This window comes from Python bivittatus, unplaced genomic scaffold, assembly GCF_059951505.1.
Source record: "Python bivittatus isolate LINGU-HERP-01145 unplaced genomic scaffold, Pbiv_v1 ctg000480_np1212, whole genome shotgun sequence".
Taxonomy (NCBI): Eukaryota; Metazoa; Chordata; class Lepidosauria; order Squamata; family Pythonidae; genus Python; species Python bivittatus.
The window spans coordinates 90,414,829-90,436,094 of record NW_028277075.1 but is presented as its reverse complement, the minus strand read 5'-3'; the positions used below and the strand labels follow the sequence as shown (position 1 = coordinate 90,436,094).

The 21,266-nt window shown below is 38.4% G+C and overlaps 1 protein-coding gene across 1 annotated transcript in view; it reads right to left on the bottom strand.

Moving 5' to 3' along the window:
• THSD7B (thrombospondin type 1 domain containing 7B) overlaps window positions 1–21,266 on the bottom strand; it is a 307,764-nt gene that overhangs the window by 182,097 nt on the left and 104,401 nt on the right. Inside the window, exons 9-11 of the mRNA XM_088145129.1 lie at window positions 18,560–18,675; window positions 12,254–12,386; window positions 10,062–10,165 (exon numbers count right to left, since the gene is read on the bottom strand). Coding sequence (XP_088001255.1) covers window positions 10,062–10,165; window positions 12,254–12,386; window positions 18,560–18,675 — 353 coding nt within the window. The remainder of the gene's footprint in view (window positions 1–10,061; window positions 10,166–12,253; window positions 12,387–18,559; window positions 18,676–21,266) is intronic.

The window sequence follows — 21,266 nt, the reverse complement described above, 5'->3', positions numbered from 1 at the left end:
ATAATATCTTCAGTGATACAGTCATTATTCTAATGGTCTTAATGCTATCTTTCAATAATTGGCCCCAAATTACCAGAATACAGTGGTACCTCTAGTTACGAACTTAATCCGTTCCGTGACTCTGGTTGCAACTCGAGTTGGTCTCAAGTCGAGGTAAAGTTTCCCATAAGGTTCAGTGTAAATACAGTTAATCTGTTCCACCCTCCGAATTTGGTCGCACCACGAGGCAAATTTCCCCATAAGGTTCAATGTAAATACGGCTAATCCGCCCTCCGAATTTGGTCGCACCCTGAGGTAAATTTCCCCCATAAGGTTCAATGTAAATACGGCTAAACAGTTCTGAAACATATGCATTTTATTTTTAAACCTCAAAAACCTTCCAAACGCCACAAAAACCTTCCAAATGCCACAAAACACACCACAAGCCTCACTGAACGTCTCCTTGCTACCGCGATCTCGCCCACAGGAAGCCGTAACCGCGTGGCAGCAGGGAAAATTGCCGCGGATCCGGTTCGTAAGTAGAGGCGGAGTTCGCATGTTGAGGTAAATTTTTGGGGCCGGAGCTGGTCGTATCTTGAAAAATTCGTAAGGAGGGGCATTCGTAACTAGAGGTACCACTGTATAATATAAACTTAAAACATGCAGGCAATGTTTAGGCTGAAGGCATATTTGGAATTTTGAGAGTATGTTATGGACGCTCTCACAACATGGCTGCAATGAGAAAGTTCATCAATTTAGAAACTAGCTATTATTGGCATGGCCAATCACAAGATATCAATTTACCAAAGGCAAATTGGTAAAGTTGTCCCCTACCCAACCCTGTCTAGTTCCCTATGTTATTCTCTATCATTTTATTCTCCTCTGGGCAGTTGTGCATATGTTTGAACAAAGCACAGGGTTATAACCAGCCATATTTTTACTTCCTAATAATGCTATGGGGTTATTGAAGAATGCTACCAGGGGTTAGTGGAAGCCCTGGTAGCATTCTTCAAAATAAAACATAATGCTGAGGCTGGCAATTTAATTAACTAACCTTTCAGGTAGGCAGATTTTTCCTTTTTACCATATAACAATTCTACTGGTGTCAATAGGAATATTTCAAAGTAGTCTGAGGACTGAACTGACAGATCACCTCGTACAGATCAGCAGTGATTCTCAACCTTTTTGAAGCTCCCACCCCCGTAAGGAGCGGAAAATTTTTCAACACCACCCTTTGTGAAAATCCTGTAATTTAGGGTATGGGGAGGGGGGGGAGTTACTGAATTATAAAAGGCAAAAATTTTAAGTAATTTTTTTCAGTAGACTTACACACCAGATTTCTTCAATTTAACTCGATACTTTTGCCCTGGAAGGTAATTGCATTCCTTTTATTAAAATTAAAATGACTAATGCAAAAAAAATGCTTAAATGCTCTTTTATGTAAATACGTTTATTTCAAAATGCTGTAAATACATTTATTTATTTTTTTGATGCTCTTTTTAAATTTTTAAAAAAACTTTTAAAAAATTTTTTTGCAAATGCTTTTTTAATGTTTAAAAATTCTTTATTCTTAATTAGATAATTAAAAAAAACAGCAAAAAAATATGCTAAAAGAGTAATATCAATGAAACATGCTTGATTATGTCAGTGGGATGGTTGTGCTTGATTGTTTAGAGCCAGTTTCTGAATGTTCGGTTCAATATTGTTAGAGAGATGAAGGCGCAAGTCCCCTCTTTCCACGATTTGGAGTCGACTTCTCTTTCTTGTAATTAGATCAGTCACAGCACTGAATCCTCGCTCGACAAGGTAGGAGGAAGGGAAGGCAATTAAAAATTTTTTGATGATAGTCCACAGTCCTGGGTAGAGGCGATTGATGTTACTTTGAAGCCAAAATTCTGTGAGAGGATCACCATTCTGGAAGCTGGCTTTCAAAGTTTCATTAGTTGAAAGTTCGGCCAATTCCTCCTGAATCTGAACCTCTCCTGTCTCAATATTCATAAAAGGGTTCATGACCCATTGAGTGACTTCCAGGGACAAAATATCCACAAAACGCTCAGAAAAGTCCTTGTGCAAAGACTCAAGGTGTTGACAGTAAACTTGTGTTTCATTGAAGGGGATTTCACTGCTCTTATGCAGATCCGACAAGATTAGAAACTGGCTGGACTCGTTGTGACCAAAATTCTGCTTCCACAAAGTGAGTTTTTTTAGGAAGGCAGAAATAACAGATTTTGTTGTGATCAAATTGAGCTCTTCACCTTGAAGCTGCAAATTAATTCCATTGAATTTTGCGAATAAATTGGCCATGTAAGCAACATCAATCTTAAATTGTAGCAATCTGTCTCTCAGAGCTACATCTTTCTCTTTGAGGAACTCAAGTACAGAGTCAAAAAGATTCCAGAACCTATTGAGGCAGGCGCCTTTGGAAAGCCAGCGAACCTCGGTGTGTAGAAGCAAGCAATAGAATTCTTCATCGTTGTCCTTACACAGCTGCCTGAAAAATCGATCGTTGAAAGCATTACTGCGAACTTTGTTCACAGCAGAGATGACATATTGTAATGACTGATGCAAACGGTTGCTGAGGTTTTTTGCAACTAAATGTTGTCTATGAATCACGCAGTAAACAGCTAAAATACCTGGTACCTCTTTCTTCAAAAGGGCAATGAACCCACGATGACAACCCACCATAGCAGGAGCTCCATCGGTGGCAACAGATATAATGTTTGCAAGAGGAATATTTTTCTCTTTAAAATAATCTTTGACGGTATTAAAAATAGATTCACCTTTAGTATCTGCAATCAAGCTTCTTGCAAAAAGCATCTCTTGAATAATTTTTCCTTCCTTCACAAACCGGACGTACGCTAACTGTAAAGCCTCATTAGTACTTGGCAAGGTTGATTCATCAACCTGAAGAGAAAATTCGGTGGGTATCAAAAGTTTGCATAAGGAAGCTTCAACATCTTCAGCCATCTCATCAATTCGTCGCACTGTATCATTGCTTAATGGGACATTTTTTATAACATTGGATGCGGCTGGATGGTGTAAAACCGTTTCTAAAACTTCCTTGACAGCCAGCAGTATCAACTCTTCGCCAATGGTATGAGCTTTCCCCGATTTAGCAATTAATTTTGATATATTATAAGAGGCTATCAAACCATCGTCGCATTTTTTTGATGAGGTTGCTAGTAAGCTTGAGACAGACGGTGACTTCAGAAACTTGTCCCTGATGTTCGTGAAAAACAACAAATCTTTATTTTGTCAGAATGAATTTTTTGCAGATGCTCCTGCAAACGAGACGGTTTCATTGCCTCATTAGATAACACTTTGTTACAAAGTAAACACATGGGTAGTTGCGAGTTCGACGGCGAAGGAACAAATCCGAACTTCAAGTACGTGGAACTGTATTGATGACACTTCTTTTTATTAACCGACATCGTTGGCGGCTGCAAAATATGATGAGGGAAAGATAACTATTTCTCAAAATTAATAATTCACGACCATGATAAAGAACTAATAAGCGCACTTACCTAGCCAATTGGCCAAATAAACAATGAAAGTAAATCGAAACTGAGGGGAAAAAACAGAAATGAAGCGAACGAAAAGCAACTCAAGAAACATGGGTCAAATCAAACATTCATATTGAAAGGATGCTCAATGCACGCACTGTGATTAATCGCGCGGGAAGACAGCTGACGCATGCGCTGCGATTAATTGCGCAGGAAAACAGCTGACGCATGCGCTGTGCTGGTTGCGATCGGAGAAGAATCGTAGTGTCGAGTTCTTCAAGGTCATCCTACCTAGAATACAAATTTGTCTCAGCATTCTTAGAAGTGCGTGAGGGCAGCCGTCGCGTAAGTTCGTTTTATTGCTGGTACAAATGGTGTAAACCGGATAATCGATTTAATAAATTTTTTTGGGAGTTTTAAAATTAAGTTCGAATGCCAAAACATGCTCATCGCCCCTCTACCGCCCAAAACATACCTACTGCCCCCCTACAGCCCAAAACAAGTTCACCGCCCCTCAGCATCCTCCCACCGCCCCCTGGGGGGCGGTACTGCTCCCGTTGAGAACCAATGAGCTAATGGATTGGGACGCGGTGGCACAAGGGCTTAATGACACTGGAGTTTGCCGGTCAGAAATGATCGGCACTCCAGCGGTTTGGGCCCAGCTCCGCGGGACAGGGTGAGCTCCTGTCCCTTGTCCTAGCTCCTTGCCCACCCAACAGTTCAAAAGCTATCCCATCTCCGAGTAGATAAATGGGTACTCCCGTTTAGATGGGAGGAACCAGCGGTGCTGTGCGGGGGGGCAAAATACCGGTGCTGGCCAAACTCCGAATGCAGCCGGCGTGAGCGACGAGCGATGCGAGCGGCGAGAAAGATCTATGGAGGAGGAAAAGCCCGGATGACCCCCTAGCGACTCCTGCTGGTCTCACAGTGTAACAGCACTAATTTGTATAATTGTAAGATTTGTAAGATTGTAAGATTTCACTGTCTCACTGTTAGAATTATATATATGTAGTTTGTGAACCGCCCAGAGTTCCCCACTGGGGGGAGATGGGTGGACAATAAAGCGAATGTATAAATGTATATAAATATAAATAAGTAACCTCATCTTTATGCATATCACCTCTCCATGACAAGTAGATATCATAGTATTTATCTATAAACCATTCTTTTAAAGATAAACAACAGTTAGCATTTAGATACCATGAAATTTATCCAACGTATCATTATACTCAAATCATCATGCTTACAATTCTCCTTAGCTGAGATTGAGCTATGATATGACCCTTGAAAAACACTTGTCAAATGTTAGTTCCCTTATAAGATTTACCTGTATCTATACCTTGAACACCATTTCATGCTGCAGAATTGAAGAATAAACTGTAAAGAAGCCCTAGATTTACATCCAGGACAGCATTTTGTAGCATTCCACTTCCAATTAATAAATGTATCTATATAAGTGGTACATGATAAATATTAAAGAATAATGATAAAGTTGGTATATAGTGATGACACAGAGGTGAAATGAGTACCGTAATCACAAAATAATCCTAATGAACAAGGTGACAAATTATATTATCACTACTGTCTTTAGAATTTGATAATGTATTTGTTCATTACAACATTTAACAGAATGCTTAAATAGCATCCTGTTGTTTTATAAAGGTTTTTTTTGTGTGTGACAACTTATATGAATAAATAATAGCAATTACACAATTGTCCAAATGAGCAAATTTAAAGCCTTAACACACAGGGATCCCTTAAATAAGCACACTCCCCTTAGGTAGTGGAAAGTATCAGGTGTATTATTTGGATCTTCTTACAATGTATTCACTTATTGATGGAACATACTTCCTCTTCGCTGGAAGTAAGCTCCATGGAAATTCACTGACGTCTTAGCAGACATAAATATGATAGCACTGTAAATCCTTTGCCAATTGTACATGCATCTGTAAGGAACTTTAATTTAATTTAAAACAGAGGGAGTATTAAGCATCTGATATAAGAGAGCTAGGAAAAAGAGAGTCTAGAAAGCAAGACAAAACATTGCACTCTAGTGCCTAAATAGTTTTCTGCCTCCTTATGTTTTCAAACTCCTATAGTGTGTAAATATGAATATGCACAATATTTAACACAACATTAAATAACTGTGATGAGTAACACTAATTTATTTCTGATAATAGTATTAGCAGAGTGGCTTTATTTCATTTGTAATGAAGGCAGAGGGCAGACTGCCTAGCTTGTAATACAAACAAACAAACAAACATACAAACAGGCAGTGGTGAATGCTCCATTAGATGGATCCTAAAATCTATCTTTCCAGCAATACAGGCTAGTTCCCAACAGCCCCCAGTGCATTAGATTAGCTTATCTGTCCTACCATAAATGTTGAAAGTATTATCATAAGATCTATAATACAACAGAATGCACACATCCATACACCGTATAACATTTTGATATTGAACCAGGAACACACTGTCCTTCATTCTTCCTTAGAAAATGATTACCTATTCTTTCCAGTTCATTCTTGCAGGCTACACTTAACACTATGCTCTCTTGGAAAATAATAGTCCCCTTTCAAGTTAGAGAGGTTTCCTGAAAGAAGACATCTCTGGGGTAGTGGTTACAGTGTTGGGCTAGATCAGGGAGATCCAAGGATCTGTCCTCAGTCAAGGAAGCTCATTTGGTGACTTAGCCCAGTAACTTTCTCTAACCTCATCTCAACCTATCACATAGGGTGATTATTGCAGGGAAAAAATGGGGGGTAGGAGTGGTAGGTACAACCTCTTGAGCTTCTGGGGGAAAGGCAGGAGATAAATCTAGCATTAAATAAACAGAGACATATATTTGATAAAGTACATTTGATAAAATTTAGCATTTGATAAAAATGCTCAAATACTAAATCAAGATAATATAAGGATACCCAGAATTGATAATCAAGCAAACAGACTTTGGAGGTCTAAGGACCTCTTCTCCTAACTTCATTCCAAAATATCTTAGATAATCTGACAAGCAGCTAGAATTGTCAGATCTGTTGGTTTTGGAAAAAATATGAAAGACTGACCATATCAATAGACAAAAATGGAGAACCTAACACTGATCTACCTTGCTAAACAGACAATGATATCTGATCCTTCCTCTTCTACATGCTGCTATGTGAGGGTGTGCATGAAATAGGAATATACACACACATTCCAGAAGTTCTGCCACACAATTTTGGGACAGCCATGGTTTAGCATTACCAAAACCTGGACCACTTTGCTCGCTCCAGGTTTTGGATAAAATGAAATCTGGTCGGTTAAGGAGGACGTGGTCGGTATGTATTCTCTGCCCTCAGCAGCTCCCAGTGTACTATTTCCCATCAGCCTGCCCCCCCCCTTCCCAGTGCTCCCTTCCCTCTTCCCCTTCAGATGGCAGCAGCAGATGTCCCAGTGCTGTCTCACTGGCCAGCAATCCTGCCCTCGACATCATCCTCTGCTTCTGCCTCCCTCCCTAAGCTTCAGCTGCCCCTGTCAATGTTCCAGCATGGCATATCCCATTTGGCTTTACCTTCCCAATTCCTTCCCCTCCCTCTCCTGCCTCCCTTCAGTGGCTGATGTTCTTGGCTATTTCCAAATCACCCAAACTGCTTTCCTTTGGATCAAAACAACTCCATTTTGTTCTGTGAACTGACCAAAAGATCTGAAACATCTCTTTTTGGTTCAGAATGGACCAGCCCAAAGTAGCTGTTTTATGCACATAAGGCTTATGTGTGGAATATCTGGAGCATCTTCAGTGCGATTTTCTTTATTTCCCTACTTTACTCACTAACAGTAACGTCTCTTCTTTAACATTAATTTCTCCAATCTAATATTACAGATTCTATCTTCTTAATGTACAATGGATCTTAAACTCTTAATTCACATTCCACTCTCCTACATGTAGGGTTTGTTTGTTTTTTTAATGTCATGCCTATGATCTCATTTCTTCTTTCCTGCTCTGTTAGTAGAACCCAGAAACAATTTTGAAGTTCATTGTATGCCATATATACTATCTACGTATGATTACCACTAAACTAAAAAACAAAGCATTGATTTATCAAATATACATTGTTTATGTACTTTTTCTCCAATAAATATCCATAACTATTTCTTTTTCAAAAGTAAGCTGAAATTATGAAAGAAAATGTTGAAACATAACAATGGAAAATTTAAGAGTATTTGTTTTGGGATTCTAGTTTATTTTATTTTGAAGACAGCAAATCTTAAACCTTTAAGTCTTATTGGAGGGTTTAAAGTTTTCATAACGTATCTAGACAGCTCACATATCTACTGGGAAAATAAATCACCAACAACAAATCATATAGTAAATAGAAAGGGAAATAGATCTGGGAATGATGTTTCAGCACATGCAATCACCTTCATATTTCTGGAATGTAATTTTATTCTCTAGTTTTCAGCATTATCCTGAGGTATTTACTTAGTTATAGTACACACGTTTCTGTGGATTCTAGATCCTAATACTATTGCTGCTGCTGTTCACAAAACCTGAAACTATAACTTTTCACATCCAGGTCACCGTGATGTGATTACTTTCCACTGTGACCATTTTTCCTCACAATGTTTTGTTTTAATGAGAAATTATCCTTTGCATGTACTGGCTACCCTGTTGTCTGGCAAGATCTCTTCCTGAGCTCCTAGACCAGTGGTTCTTAAATTTGGGCATATCCTGAGAGTAATGGAGCAATTTGTGTTTGCTTGTTTGTGAACTGAGGATTCATTTTGGACTGCCACTGCCAAAACACTTACATTTGGACTGCCACTGCCAAAACCAGAGAGTCTGGTTTTTTGGAGGGTGGGGTGGGGTAATGACATTATTGAGACTGGCAAAAAAGGGTAATTGGGTGAAACAATTTAAGAACGGCTGTCTTAGACCTTGTCATGAATCTGGTATTGGAATCCTCCCAACTTTTGATGCTTAGGAACTTCAAACTCCATGCCATGAGGCTGGGATCTTGGAAGTTCCAGGGGTTCATGGCCTTCAGGGCAACCACAGACTTTTCCATGGGCATCTCCGGGGAGACAAATAACAAAACATCCATCACAATGCTGCAACATAAACCCTGTTCTTTTTGTACTTGCGTCACAATGTCACACATAAGAACCAGGGGGCAGAGCTTGCACCTGAAATGATTATGTAAGTTTTGTCATTTTAATGAAATCTTTCCTTGCTGTGGAAGTGTCTGGGCTTATCCAAGTAATTTAGAGTTCAACATACACCAGTGGACATATGCGTGACTTAATCTTTGCTTCAGAGCAGTTGACTGATTTATGAGCTGGATACAGAGGATATCAGACTGACTCCTCAACCATGTTCAGATCATTCCCTGATCCCGCTGTGATTTTTCACTGCTTGGAACTTTCATAGAGTGGATAGGTCTATTAGAATGATCCACCACAGGCATTTTATGGAACTAGATAAGTTCTAGAGGGCACTGGGGTATTTTCCCAGTGCCCTAGCAGGCAGCTCTGCTGAGTGCATGTTGGACCTCTGGTATCAGGAAATGATACAGGTGCTTGATCTGATTGCTCCCAAGCAGCTTGTTCCTGCTGGCAAATCTTGGGGAGTACTTTGGTTTTGCAAGATCCTCAGAAGAGATGAGACACCAGGAGTACTGGTGGAAGAAGATGAAAAGTGAATCTGACAAGCACAGGTAAAACTCATGTTCAAGCTTACACAGTGATGATAAAAGTGGCAAACTGACAATAATTCTTTGCTGTTATTGTGTTAATGGGCTGCCATCTAGCAGCACTATTCAAGGTGACTCATTGACTAGCAGGAACTAATGGGCAGGATCATAATCATTTGCCCATAAAATTGCTTACATTTGCTGAAGTCCTGAAACTTAATGGGCAGAATCTGGAGTGGTAAGTGGGACAGCAACTTTCAGTGTAACATGGGATTATTTTCAGCCTATGATGTCTGATGCGCAGTATCAATGTATCTTGTTCACATTTTCCTTGCATATGTAACAGGCAGAAGGAATAACCTTGAGGAACGCGAGGAAGAGCTGCTACCAAGACAACGGTAAGATAAAAGGAATCTGAGTGTGGGGCAGAAATGCAATTTGAGTAAGGATCTCAGATATGATTCTCCCTGGTTTTCATAAAGATAAAAAGAGGGAGGGAGGAAGCACATTCAGACTTGCAAGATTCTGTTACTGTAACATTATAATAAAATTAGCATTAGCATTCATGACTTTGATTTCCTAGTCTGGTCTACCTCAAAGGGCTGTCAGCATCACTCAGTTATATCCCACATCTCTCTTACCAAATCAATTGTGTAACAATGACTGGGGCCAAGGTTTATCATGACAAATATATGAGTTATTAATCCACATTCAGAATATTTTTAATTACAATAAGTAGATAATGCAGCCCTTTCTTATTGTTACTGTCATCGTTTAGTTCATGGGTGACTGGAGGAGGCAGACAAACTCTAGTCTGAAATGTTCTTGTAAAATAACATTCACATAAAGAAAAATATTAGGCACCATGTGAAAATAGATAGTGAAGAAAAAGTAATTTATTTATGAACTCTTACCTCTCGATTGCAAACCGAGCCCACATGCTTCATTGATTCCTAATACACCTTGCCTTACTGAATCAGGCACCAATATGCACTGACTCCACTTGTGGACCTTCCAACTAGAATGGCAACAGAAGAACAGTTATGATGCATCTGATTTTGTTTCTTTCTGTTTTGTTTGTTCTGAGTTTTCTTTTTCACGAAATATAATTAGCAGCCCCTCCAATAACAACCTAGTTTATTCAGTTAGGGATAATATATCAGTGCCCCTATTGTAGCATCTGGTATGTCATGCCTTACTATTATAGCAATGGCTGGTAACATGATGCTCGAGAGTACCAGGGCATCTGTCAGTCCCCTAATTGCTTCAGCAAGTCCTCCAAATTATTTATAATAGAACAGATAAATAAACTCTTCCAGATGATGATGATGATGATGATGATGATGATGATGAAGAAATGCCAAGGACTGTTGTTTTGAGAGCTTAGTGGTATCTGGACTCAGGGCCTTAAAAAGAAGACATGAATATTGGAGCCTGTGTAACAGCTCACAAACTAATTTTATGTTAAAAGTAATTCATTCTAGACAAAAGGCCAACTATGCCCACAGTTGGATCCTTAACAATAAAAACATTAATTTTGATTCTAAAATTCAAAGTTAGGTGTCAAATATCAAAATACATCAATGCATGTAGTAACTTGTAAGTACATAAACAGACTCAAATATAATAATACAAATGGACCCTGTAGACTTGTATAGTATGTGAACGGGCTTTACTTTAAGATTTTTTTTTTTATTTTGAACATTTTGGTTTTCAAAAAGAATCTTCATGTTATAACTAAAATTGTTTAATCTACTCATTAGTTTCATTTTCTTAGATAAATGATAACAGAATAAGTAGTTACATATAGTATATAAAAGAATACAATGGTACCTCTTATTACGAACTTAATCCGTTCCGTGACTCTGGTTGCAACTCGAGTTCGTCTCAAGTCGAGGTAAAGTTTCCCATAAGGTTCAATGTAAATATGGTTAATCCGTTCCACCCTCTGAATTTGGTCGCACCACGAGGCAAATTCCCCATAAGGTTCAATGTAAATACGGCTAATCCGCCCTCCGAATTTGGTCGCACCCCGAGGTAAATTTCCCCCATAAGGTTCAATGTAAATATGGCTAAACAGTTCTGAAACATATGCATTTTATTTTTAAACCTCAAAAACCTTCCAAACGCCACAAAACACACCACAAGCCTCACCGAATGTCTCCTTGCTACTGCGATCTCGCCCACAGGAAGCCGCAACTGCGTGGCAGCAGGGAAAATGGCCGCGGATCCGGTTCATAAGTAGAGGCAAGTTCGTAAGTAGAGGTAAATTTTTGGGGCCGGAGCTGGTCGTATCTCGAAAATTTCGTAAGTAGGGGCGTTCGTAAGTAGAGGTACCACTGTACATCATAATAAGTGTTAATGATAATAAGCTATGGAAAACCTTGACTCATGTACTCTCTTTTGCCCTCTTCTTTAATGCAAATACAAGGATTGGGCAAGGATCATATCCTCCAAAGGATGAATTATGTAGATGCTGTCCCGTTCACTTACAAAGTAAAAAACAAAGTTACAACTATATGTAGGATTCCTACATGTATATGGGATTCAGGAGATGGAACAGTTTCCTGCATCTCATTTCAGCCAAGGAATCTGGGCTGAAAGGGTAATTTGGATTTGATCCAAAATCGAATCAGCTCTTCTCTGAAGCCCCGAAGCCAATACTATAATAATACATCTATAAACAATAGTTTATTATTATATACATGCATATTACTGTATACTATAATATATTGCTATATACCATAGTATACTATTATACTGTCAATCAAAATAATGCATTGTCCTAATATGGAAAACAGTAGGGCTGAACATATGATTTGGAAGAAAAGTTTTGGATCTCTTCTGAGCCAAGTATTTCTCTCATCCGACTTTTAAGGGTTTTGCACAAGCCTGAGAAAAAGATGCTACCGCTTTGAAGAATCCATTTCATTCAGACAGAGGCCTGAAAGTCGAGGGGCTGCTTCAAGGAGAAGCAGAGAGGGGCTGCGCTCATCTGAGGTCCAAAGCACTTCTTTCGAATCTGTGCTGAAACAGGCACATCATTGGTGATCTGAGGAATGGCATTCTGGCAAATCATATGTTTAGAGATGCTTTCTTACTTTACCTGTATGTAGGGCAAAGCGGGATGCCTTCACACTCTCTTTCTTCAAATAAGGTGTCTGGGCATTCCAGTCCTCCATTAATTGCATCTTGAATGATGATCCTGTAGCGGGACTGTTTTTTTGCCGTAGCATTACCTGAGGTTTTTTTTAAGTGTATAAAAATGGTTTTCTATCAAAGTTAGTTAATTTTGTGCATTACTGATCTTCACTTTTATTTCTGAAGTATCTAACTTAAAACCCTGTCTCCTGTCATATTGCTTTTAATAAAGAATATTATGGAATTTTTATTTGTTGCGGCCTTGACAATTCTTTGCTCCAATGGATCAGGCCCAGAAAAGAGCTGATTATGGGAAAGCCTCTGTATAGCAAACACTGCCCCTTCCTACTCCCATAACTGTTCATAAAAATAAAACATCCATGACCATTTTCAGGTTTGGGGTAACTATTTGCACACACATGGCTTAATATGAAATTATTTGAAACAAGCGGCTGGTGAGCAAAAATATTACAGCAGAGAAGACAGAAAGAAAAAAGAATGTGTGGGAACTAGAATAACAGTTTTGTTCCTTCTGACGTCTTATAGTATGGAAGGGCTTTGTCTCTGTGGAATAAGTATTCAAGGAAAATAAAGAGAGAAAGTTCCATTTCATATATTTGGGTCATCTGGCATGGTTTTAAAAGAAACATCAGCAATCCACTTAAGACAATGCAACAGATATTCTTGGCTAATGCAATTCACAAAAATTAACTCTGGGTATTAAGGTTTAGTTAAACAATGCTGCTTTGTTCTCCAGTTTTACTCTAATTCTTTAAATGTCTCATTTTTTTTTAACAAAGACCATATTACATTAAACCACTCTGCATTTCAGAGGCAAAACTCTGAGCAATACAGTACTTTGCTCAGAATAATTTTAAATAAATTCAAATTATTTTATTTCTAAGCAAAGTGAGTATACAAAGTAGAACAGAAATACAGCATTTTCTGTATTTCATTTTAAGTTTCTGTTTTTAATTTTTGTCTTCCAATATCTGTTAATACTTTAAGCATTCAATAGGGCATGATAAGTCTTCATAGAAAGCTGTCATTTCACTGACATTTAACTGCAGGGCAAACAGTAGCTGGGAAAACTGGACACCAATTTCCCAGTTCAGCTCAACAGAATGGATTGGCTCTGCTGCCAACATCTGATGTGACTTTAAATGTTGTTTGCTTAAGTTGCCATTATTTTTGCAGATACTCAGTTTTATAACTGGCAAATTAAAACTTGATCACGGTTATGCTTGCAGCTTAGCCATTCAGCTGTTTAGTTATTTGTTAAATAATCTTTTCTATTTAATTCAGATGCATTCACCATGGAGTGCTTTTCTAAATTTCCAATTGTGCTGGGCTTTTAATTGTGCAGCATAAATTAAGGAACTCACAGTATAGCCAAATCAATAGTAAATCCAATGTATAACACAATTCTTGCCACTCAGTTTTAATTTAGAATCATATTAAATGATAACTTTTCCAATGAAGTTAAATATGACTTTGGAGAGGCTTTTTTTAATTCTACAAAATTACTTAATAAGCAGAATAATTTATATGTGAATTCATTTTCCTTATCTAAATAACATATAAAGAAACAAACAATTAATTAGCATGTTATTCACTTCGTTTTAAATGAGCTAGGAGTTTTTCCTTAAAATATAGTGTCATTGCCATTCACAAACAAGAACTAATTTTTTACTCATAAAAAAATGAGTAAAACAAATGAGAACAAAGACGATGAGGATAAACAGAATCTCAGTCAAACAATTAAACATAGAATTCCATATTGCAAAAAGCTTTAGATCAGGCTAAAAAGCATTACTGTACCAGATGGTGGGGGGAAAAATGGTGAGAAATCACGTCTCAGAGAAGGACTGTGTTTTATTGTTTGGCGTAAGTAAGGAGGGGTAGTGCAATTCTGAACTCAAATCAAATCTTTCCTATGCACTCGGTATTTCCAAAGGTAGTTTTGCTGTGAAATCTCTCAAGAGGTACATGTGGGAGGAGAACAAGGCTTAGCCACAGCTTGCTTTGATACTTAGGGCAGTACAATATTGCTATGAGATTTTCCCCAACAATGAATTTTTGGGTAAGCCTCAGTACCAGGGAAAACTTCAGCTTTCTAGAGTCTGAATTTACATATTCAGATAACTAACTCAGCTATCTAACTCAGAATATCTAGTTCATCTTTAGAATTTATTCAATCTTTCCTACTATTACCTATTATGATTTCAGCACAATTAACTCAGACATCCAGCTGAGGGCAAGGGTGATAGGTTACATTTTATCATGTTATTAAGTGGCAGCACTTTGTCGATCTTGTCTGAGCTTAAAAGCTAAGGATGGTTGGGTCTGGCTTGCATTTGAATGAGCATCTCCAGGGATTCCCAGGACGGCAGGCTAGATTGAAAAGTTGAAAAAAATACAAGAAGGTGGCAATGGGAAACCACTTCCATATTTCTCTTCATCCTAAATAAATGGATGCATCTTTCTAATCACCAGGAATCAAGTTCTGTATCTTGAGTTATGTTTAGTCAAGGTTTAGTCAAACTTTAGTGACAATTCATCTCCAAGCATTAAGTCAAGATGCATGAACAGAAATGTTTGTGTTTTGCCCACTGCTAGTATAAACTCACAGTAAATTTTGAAGAACAGAACTGGGAAAAGGAGTGAAATAGTATGAAATGCAGGTTCGTACTGAGTATGTGTCCATGAAGTCACCAGGAATCAAGCTTAACTTGAAGATTTGACTTTATGGCAGCTGTAAATATTTAAGATTTGTGCCAATAGGAAATGCATCAGGCATGGGAAACAATCATAGAACTGCTGCCTTCACAGCAGTCAGTCTGTGATAAACTAGATGTGAATGCACTTAACTTGCAATTTTACTGAAATAGCAGCATCTGAGCAGCCTGAACAGCTCAAACTGTGGATTGGAGGGAGGGCAAAGAAATCTCTGCCCTGGGAGGGCAAAAGGTTCCTTTCTGAGGACTTTACTCACATTTGAAAGAAAGCCTCCTTTACTAAGAATGGGAGTTTTCCTTGAAATGCAAGTAGGTAATTCAGCTATTTGTGACTCCATGGACAAACGCTTGCTACTTCAACTTGTCTCTAATGATACCCTGTGGCTCTTCCAAGGAGAATTCTGTAACCTCTTTGATCCTGTCCATCTACCCTATCCATTGGCTTCTTTTTCTTCTTCAAGCAATCTTGCCAAGGATAATAATTTTATCCTAGTCCAGCATCCGCTGATATCACATGCCCCAAATATGTGAGTTTTTGCTTACTGATGACCACAAAGGAAAAAACTATATTTATTTGGTCTGGTATTCATTATTTGGTTTTTCTTCCAGTCCATAGTAGTAACTATCTCCAGATCCATGTCAAAAGCCTGTGCCGAATTTTCCTCACGCTTTCTGAGTGTTCTGGTTTCACAGTCATACTTTACCACTGGAAAGATCAATGTTCTAACTGTTCTGAACTTTGTTGTCATAAATATTTCCTTATCTTTCATGATCTCTAAGTTAATCATGGTCTACATCCCTAGGATTAATCTCCAGTTTAACTCTACAGCACACTCTCCATCTTTATCTATTCTTGAACCTAAGAATACAAAACTTTCTATCACCTTCACTTCTTTGCCATCAAATTTCACTGAGCATGCAGGTTAACATTACCTTTGTTTTCTAAATTTAGAAAACCAACCTGGATTGTTCACCTTCCATTTTTACTTTTATAATAAGCTCGTCTTAATCTTCTTTATTTTCTTTTAAGAAAGCACTGTCATCTCCAGTTTTGATTTCAGTTGTCATCTGTTTAAATCCTGCCATTTTTGTAATATATTCATTGCATAAATTAAACACATGCAGTGACAATATATACCCTTGTCTCACTCCCTTCCCTATTTTGTTTCTCCAAATTTAGTTCTGACAGTAGCTTCTTATTCATTGTAAAGATTCCTCAGAGGAATAATTATGTGTTCTGGCACACCCTTTAGACTTAATATGTTCCATGTCAGGCATTATCTACACCAATGTTTTTCATACTTGGCAACTTTAAGATATCTCCGAGTTGCCAGGTTTGAAAAACACTGATCTACACAATCAAAGGCCTTAATGCACCAAATGAAGCAAAATAAACCTTGTATTATTATGTTCTCTCCATTACCCATCTTATGCTAATGTTTTGATTGCATTTCTCTCTCCCTTTTTTAATAACTGTCTGTTCATTTGGCATCTCTGTCTTTTTTGTAAGATCTTAAGTGAAACTCTGCTTGCATGAGAAGTTACTATGATGATGCAGTAATCTGTACATTCTCCTGAACTTCCCTTTTTTGGTGTATCTACACCAATCTTATTCTATAGTTAGTGACACAGAGCTGTTAACATTTGAATTGCCTCTTCTTTTGCAGCTTCAAACAGTACAGTTATTTTATTTGCACGTGTACTTTCCTATTGACAGCTGGTCTTTCATATCTCACTTTCTAATAGAATTGGTTCCTGAATATATTCCCTTTCTAAAAATGTTTAAGTAGAGAAACATTCTATAATCCCACTTGTAAATAGTTTCAGTATAACCTTTCCATCTTCCTTTAGCCTCATTTGCTTCTGTTAGAAGTTTTCCATGTTTACTACAGAGTATTTCTATCTTACCTATACATTTTCCTATGATTTCTTTGATCTTCTTAACCATTTATGTTCTTATTATTTTACTCATTTTTTTACATTCTTGAGGTATCTTTCCTAGCCCTTTCTTGTGTGAACTGGAAGCCTGAACTCAACTGTATGTCTTTCTGGCCCAATAGCCAAGTCTCTCCTTATCCTTTCAAGTTGTTTTGAAAACCACTTGGATCTTTTCATCTTTGAAATTTTGGATTTTTTTGCTATGTTGGTCTTCATGATGCCCATTATCTCTTTGCATATCTCCTCAGGTTCTGTTCTTTAAACTGAACTGACACTGTGACTCCAAGTCAAATCTTGCTGACATGTCTACTTTCTTTAATTTTGCAAATTTAACCAAATATTTGATGCCAACAATTAACAGTTTATACCACAATTTAATCTGGAAGTGTCTTGGCTGATTGGCTTGTCTTCTATTTCCTATGAGGCTTTTACTTAAATCAAATCTTCCTGTACAGTAATTCCAGGAGCCTCCATATCTCCAGCTCTGGAATTCTAATCACCAATTAGCAGTACTACATCATTGCTTGATGTTGCATTAGCACCTCTTGCAATTTGCCATGGAATACCCCAGTGTCTTCTACCATCACATCTGTACTAGGTGCATACACTTCAGTTCCATTGACTTGAATATCTATGAACCTATAATTTGTTGGGTTATAGCCAAGCACATCCTTAGCTATGTCATTTTCTTAGTATTAATGCCATTCCTTTCTTTCATATGGTCTCATGCCCTGAACAGTATATCCTGTAATCATATCATTTAAAGTGGTCCATCAGCTACTTGAGATCACTTATTCCTAAAACATCCAATTTAGAATGCTTCATTTCTACTCTGAAAACTTCAAACTTTCCATGTTCCAACTGTAAATATCCTTAAAAAACTAGGAATTCCTTTTCTGACATTACCAGTGACCCAAATTCTTTGTGGCTTTGGTCTCAGCATATTGTCACTGCTAGATCTGCTCACAAAGTTTGTTGTTTTAGTTGCTTTTCAGCAACAGTAAGAGTGCCTTTTAACCTGAGTGTCCATCATTCCACATGCAAACCTGTTTATATATTTCAGGCACTGCCTTTTTCTGGATTTGCCTTTGAAGGTTCTTGTCATCAGTGAGTTGACTTCTCTCATGCCTGCAGACCCTCATCTGCCCTCACTCCTGTGGATTCATCTTAGCTTTGCCCTGCTCCTTTCAATCTTACTGCAAAGGAGAATCTTACCTAGAGCTCCCATTCCCACTTAAGTTACTCTTAGGATCATTAAAACTACTAAGCCGTCTCACCAAGTCAAACTGATAATCCCTAGAAGGAACATAACAAAAGCATACAGTATATGTGTTAGGTGAATTCCTCTAATAAAAACTATTATTACAATATGTGCCAAAGCCTTGTACTCTTAACAACTCTTGTGAAATCTTTGGTGAGTTTTAAGGTCAAACACATTAGTTTTACAACAGGCACCAAAACATGATATACAGGATCCAAGTACCTGTTTTAAGTTTCATTTCAAAATGTGTTTCAAATCCAAGACTTTATTATTATTTGTTATGGTAGGATGAAATAGCTGGAGGATTGATTTTGACTCTTCTAGAACAGCTTACCATGTTGGCAGGTAGTAGGGCAGCGTGTCCATTCACTGAAAGGAGTCACTACACAATCTTTCTTACATGGGAGCGGACATGAGCGGACAGTTTCTGGCCTGTTGGATTCTGGACACCTGGCGATATAATTGTATAAAACATAGTTAGTTAGGTACCAGTGGGTTGAGTTCAACTCTGGATAACTGCACAAGAGTCCCCTAAAATCCAAAATGCTTTTAGGAAAATGGAAATGCCTACACTCATTTAGATTCATCTAAGAGCAAGTCTCACTTACTGTAGTAGGATTGCACATATTGCCTTACAAATTTTTAATTAATTTTAAAACAGAAATGTACAATCACATGCACAAATATAATTTATAGTAACTACCACTATGAAATAAAAAGTACCCACCTACTTGCCTTTGATGAGAAAGAATTGTATCCAAGCTACCAAGCTGTTGATAGAGCTTAAAGAACCAATACTGCCATGTGCAGACAGATGGACAGGAAACAGATTGTTGCCTTCAGGGATTTTTTGCAAGGCTTATTAAATTATTACACTGGCATTCTCTGGTGAAACTTGGAGATTTAGTGGATTGGATTTTGAGTTCCTTTTCACACATTAAATATTTTGTAATATTTCTAGTGAAGGAACAATGAGAAGAAATTATCACTGATCTTTCCCTTCCTGTGCTATCCAGTATTGGTTGAGAGAGCTTCCATAAATGTCTCAACACTTTAGGTGGATATCTCTGGAAGGGATGAGTGAAGTGTATTCTCCTTGTAGGGTCACCAAGGGATGAAGTTCATCTCAGCTGCTCAGCTAAAGCAAGCAGGGACCTGTATTGGGCAGCAGCAATATAAAAAGATGCTGGAGATGTATGTTCACTTTAGTGACAATGACAAGGGCATCATTTCATATTGCACAGAAGGCACTCCTGTATTTTACCAAGATAACCACATTGATAGACAAGATAAAGTAACCGATGATATAATGCTGGATAATGGGCTCTTTGAGAGCCAGTTTGGCAAAGTGGTTAAGGAATCAGCCCAGAAACTGGAGGACTATGAGTTCTAGTTCTGCCTTAGGCACAAAGCCAGCTGGGTGACCTTGGGCCAGGCACTCTTTCTCAGACCTAGGAAGAAAGCAATGAAAGTCCACTTTTCAAAAATCTTGCTATGAAAACTGTAGGGACTAGTCCAGGCAGTCACCAGGAGTCAAAACTGACTCGAAGGCACACACAAACAAAAAAAAAGGCCCCTCAGTTTAGATGGCACTCAACATGCTACTGAAGAAATGCTGAGGATCTTTCTGAGTATTAATAATATTTATGACATGGCTAAATTAAGGCCTTTGGGACAGCTAGTGCTGATGTAGCCATGCAGGAAAAGAAAATCTGAAGCTGCAGAGACAAAATTACAGCAGGAACATGGAACATAAGAAGCATGAACATGTGAAAACTGAACACAGTTGAAAGATGAAATGAAATTACTATAAATTGACATCTTAGGCATCAGCAAATCAGAATGGACTGAAAATGGACACTGTCAGTCCTGAGATACCTTGTTTACTATTCAGGACATGAACAACAAAGATGAAACAGCATTGCTCTCATAGTCCAGAACAATACAGCAAGCACATACTTGGGTACAATTCAGCAACAACCAAGTAATATAAAGTAGATTTTGAAGTCAACTATTTAATTTGACAATTATTCAACTTTATGCCTCAACCACTGATGCAGGAGAAGAAAAAGTTTATGAGTTTTGTGGTCAAGTTCAATTTTAAATTGACCAACATGTAAGTTAGATATATTGCTCCTAGTTGGAGACTGGAAAGCCAAAGATGGAAATAGTAAAGAGGAAAACAGATTCAAAATGTACACTTTAGGAAACCGAAATGAAGTAGCAGTTGATGAATTGAGGAAATATTTACAGAAATATTCAGAAATATGGCAAGCAACAAAAGAAGAATCAGCAAATATAAGTGGTGGAATATCCTTAGAAAAATGGGAATCCCAGAAAATTCCCATTTTTCTAGGGACCAAATTAGATTAATCCACCCCTGGTGGCTGATGGACCTGGAGGGGTTCCAGAGGGAGCTGGGGGCTGTTCCTGCTGGTCTGCTGCGTGGCCCATCTGAAGCCTTGATTGCTGCCTGGAATAAAAGGGCGGCGGAGGCTTCAGATCAGATCACACCTATCTGATCTCTCCCTTCCCGTGGATCCTGTCACTCCCTGTGGTTTACGGAGGAGCTGAGGAAAATGAAACAAGAGAAGAGACATGTAGAGCATCACTGGCGCTCATCTAAGGACAAACTCAACTGAACACGGGTTAGAGCAATTAAGGCCTACCAAGTGGCGGTAAGGGTGGCAAAGCAACACAGCACTCCTCCGCCCTTATTGCATCCTCAGATTGCTGCCCTGTAGCCCTCTTTCTGGTGATATGGGTCCTTTTGGGTACAGGGGGCCTGGACAACCTTTTGCAGGGTAATGCAGAGGAATTTGCTCAGCATCTGTCGGATAAAATTGCTCAGATTCATTCGCAATTGGACTCTGGCTTTGCTGCAGGTCTGTGGGAGATGCCTAGGGTGGAGTCTTGCCCAGTTATCTGGGAACGGTTTGAACCTGTTGGGCCTGAGGAAGTGGACAGGGTCCTTAGGACCTGCTCTCTCCTGCCCCCCTTGGGTTGTGAAAGCAGCCCAGGGGGTATCGTGTGGGTGGGTT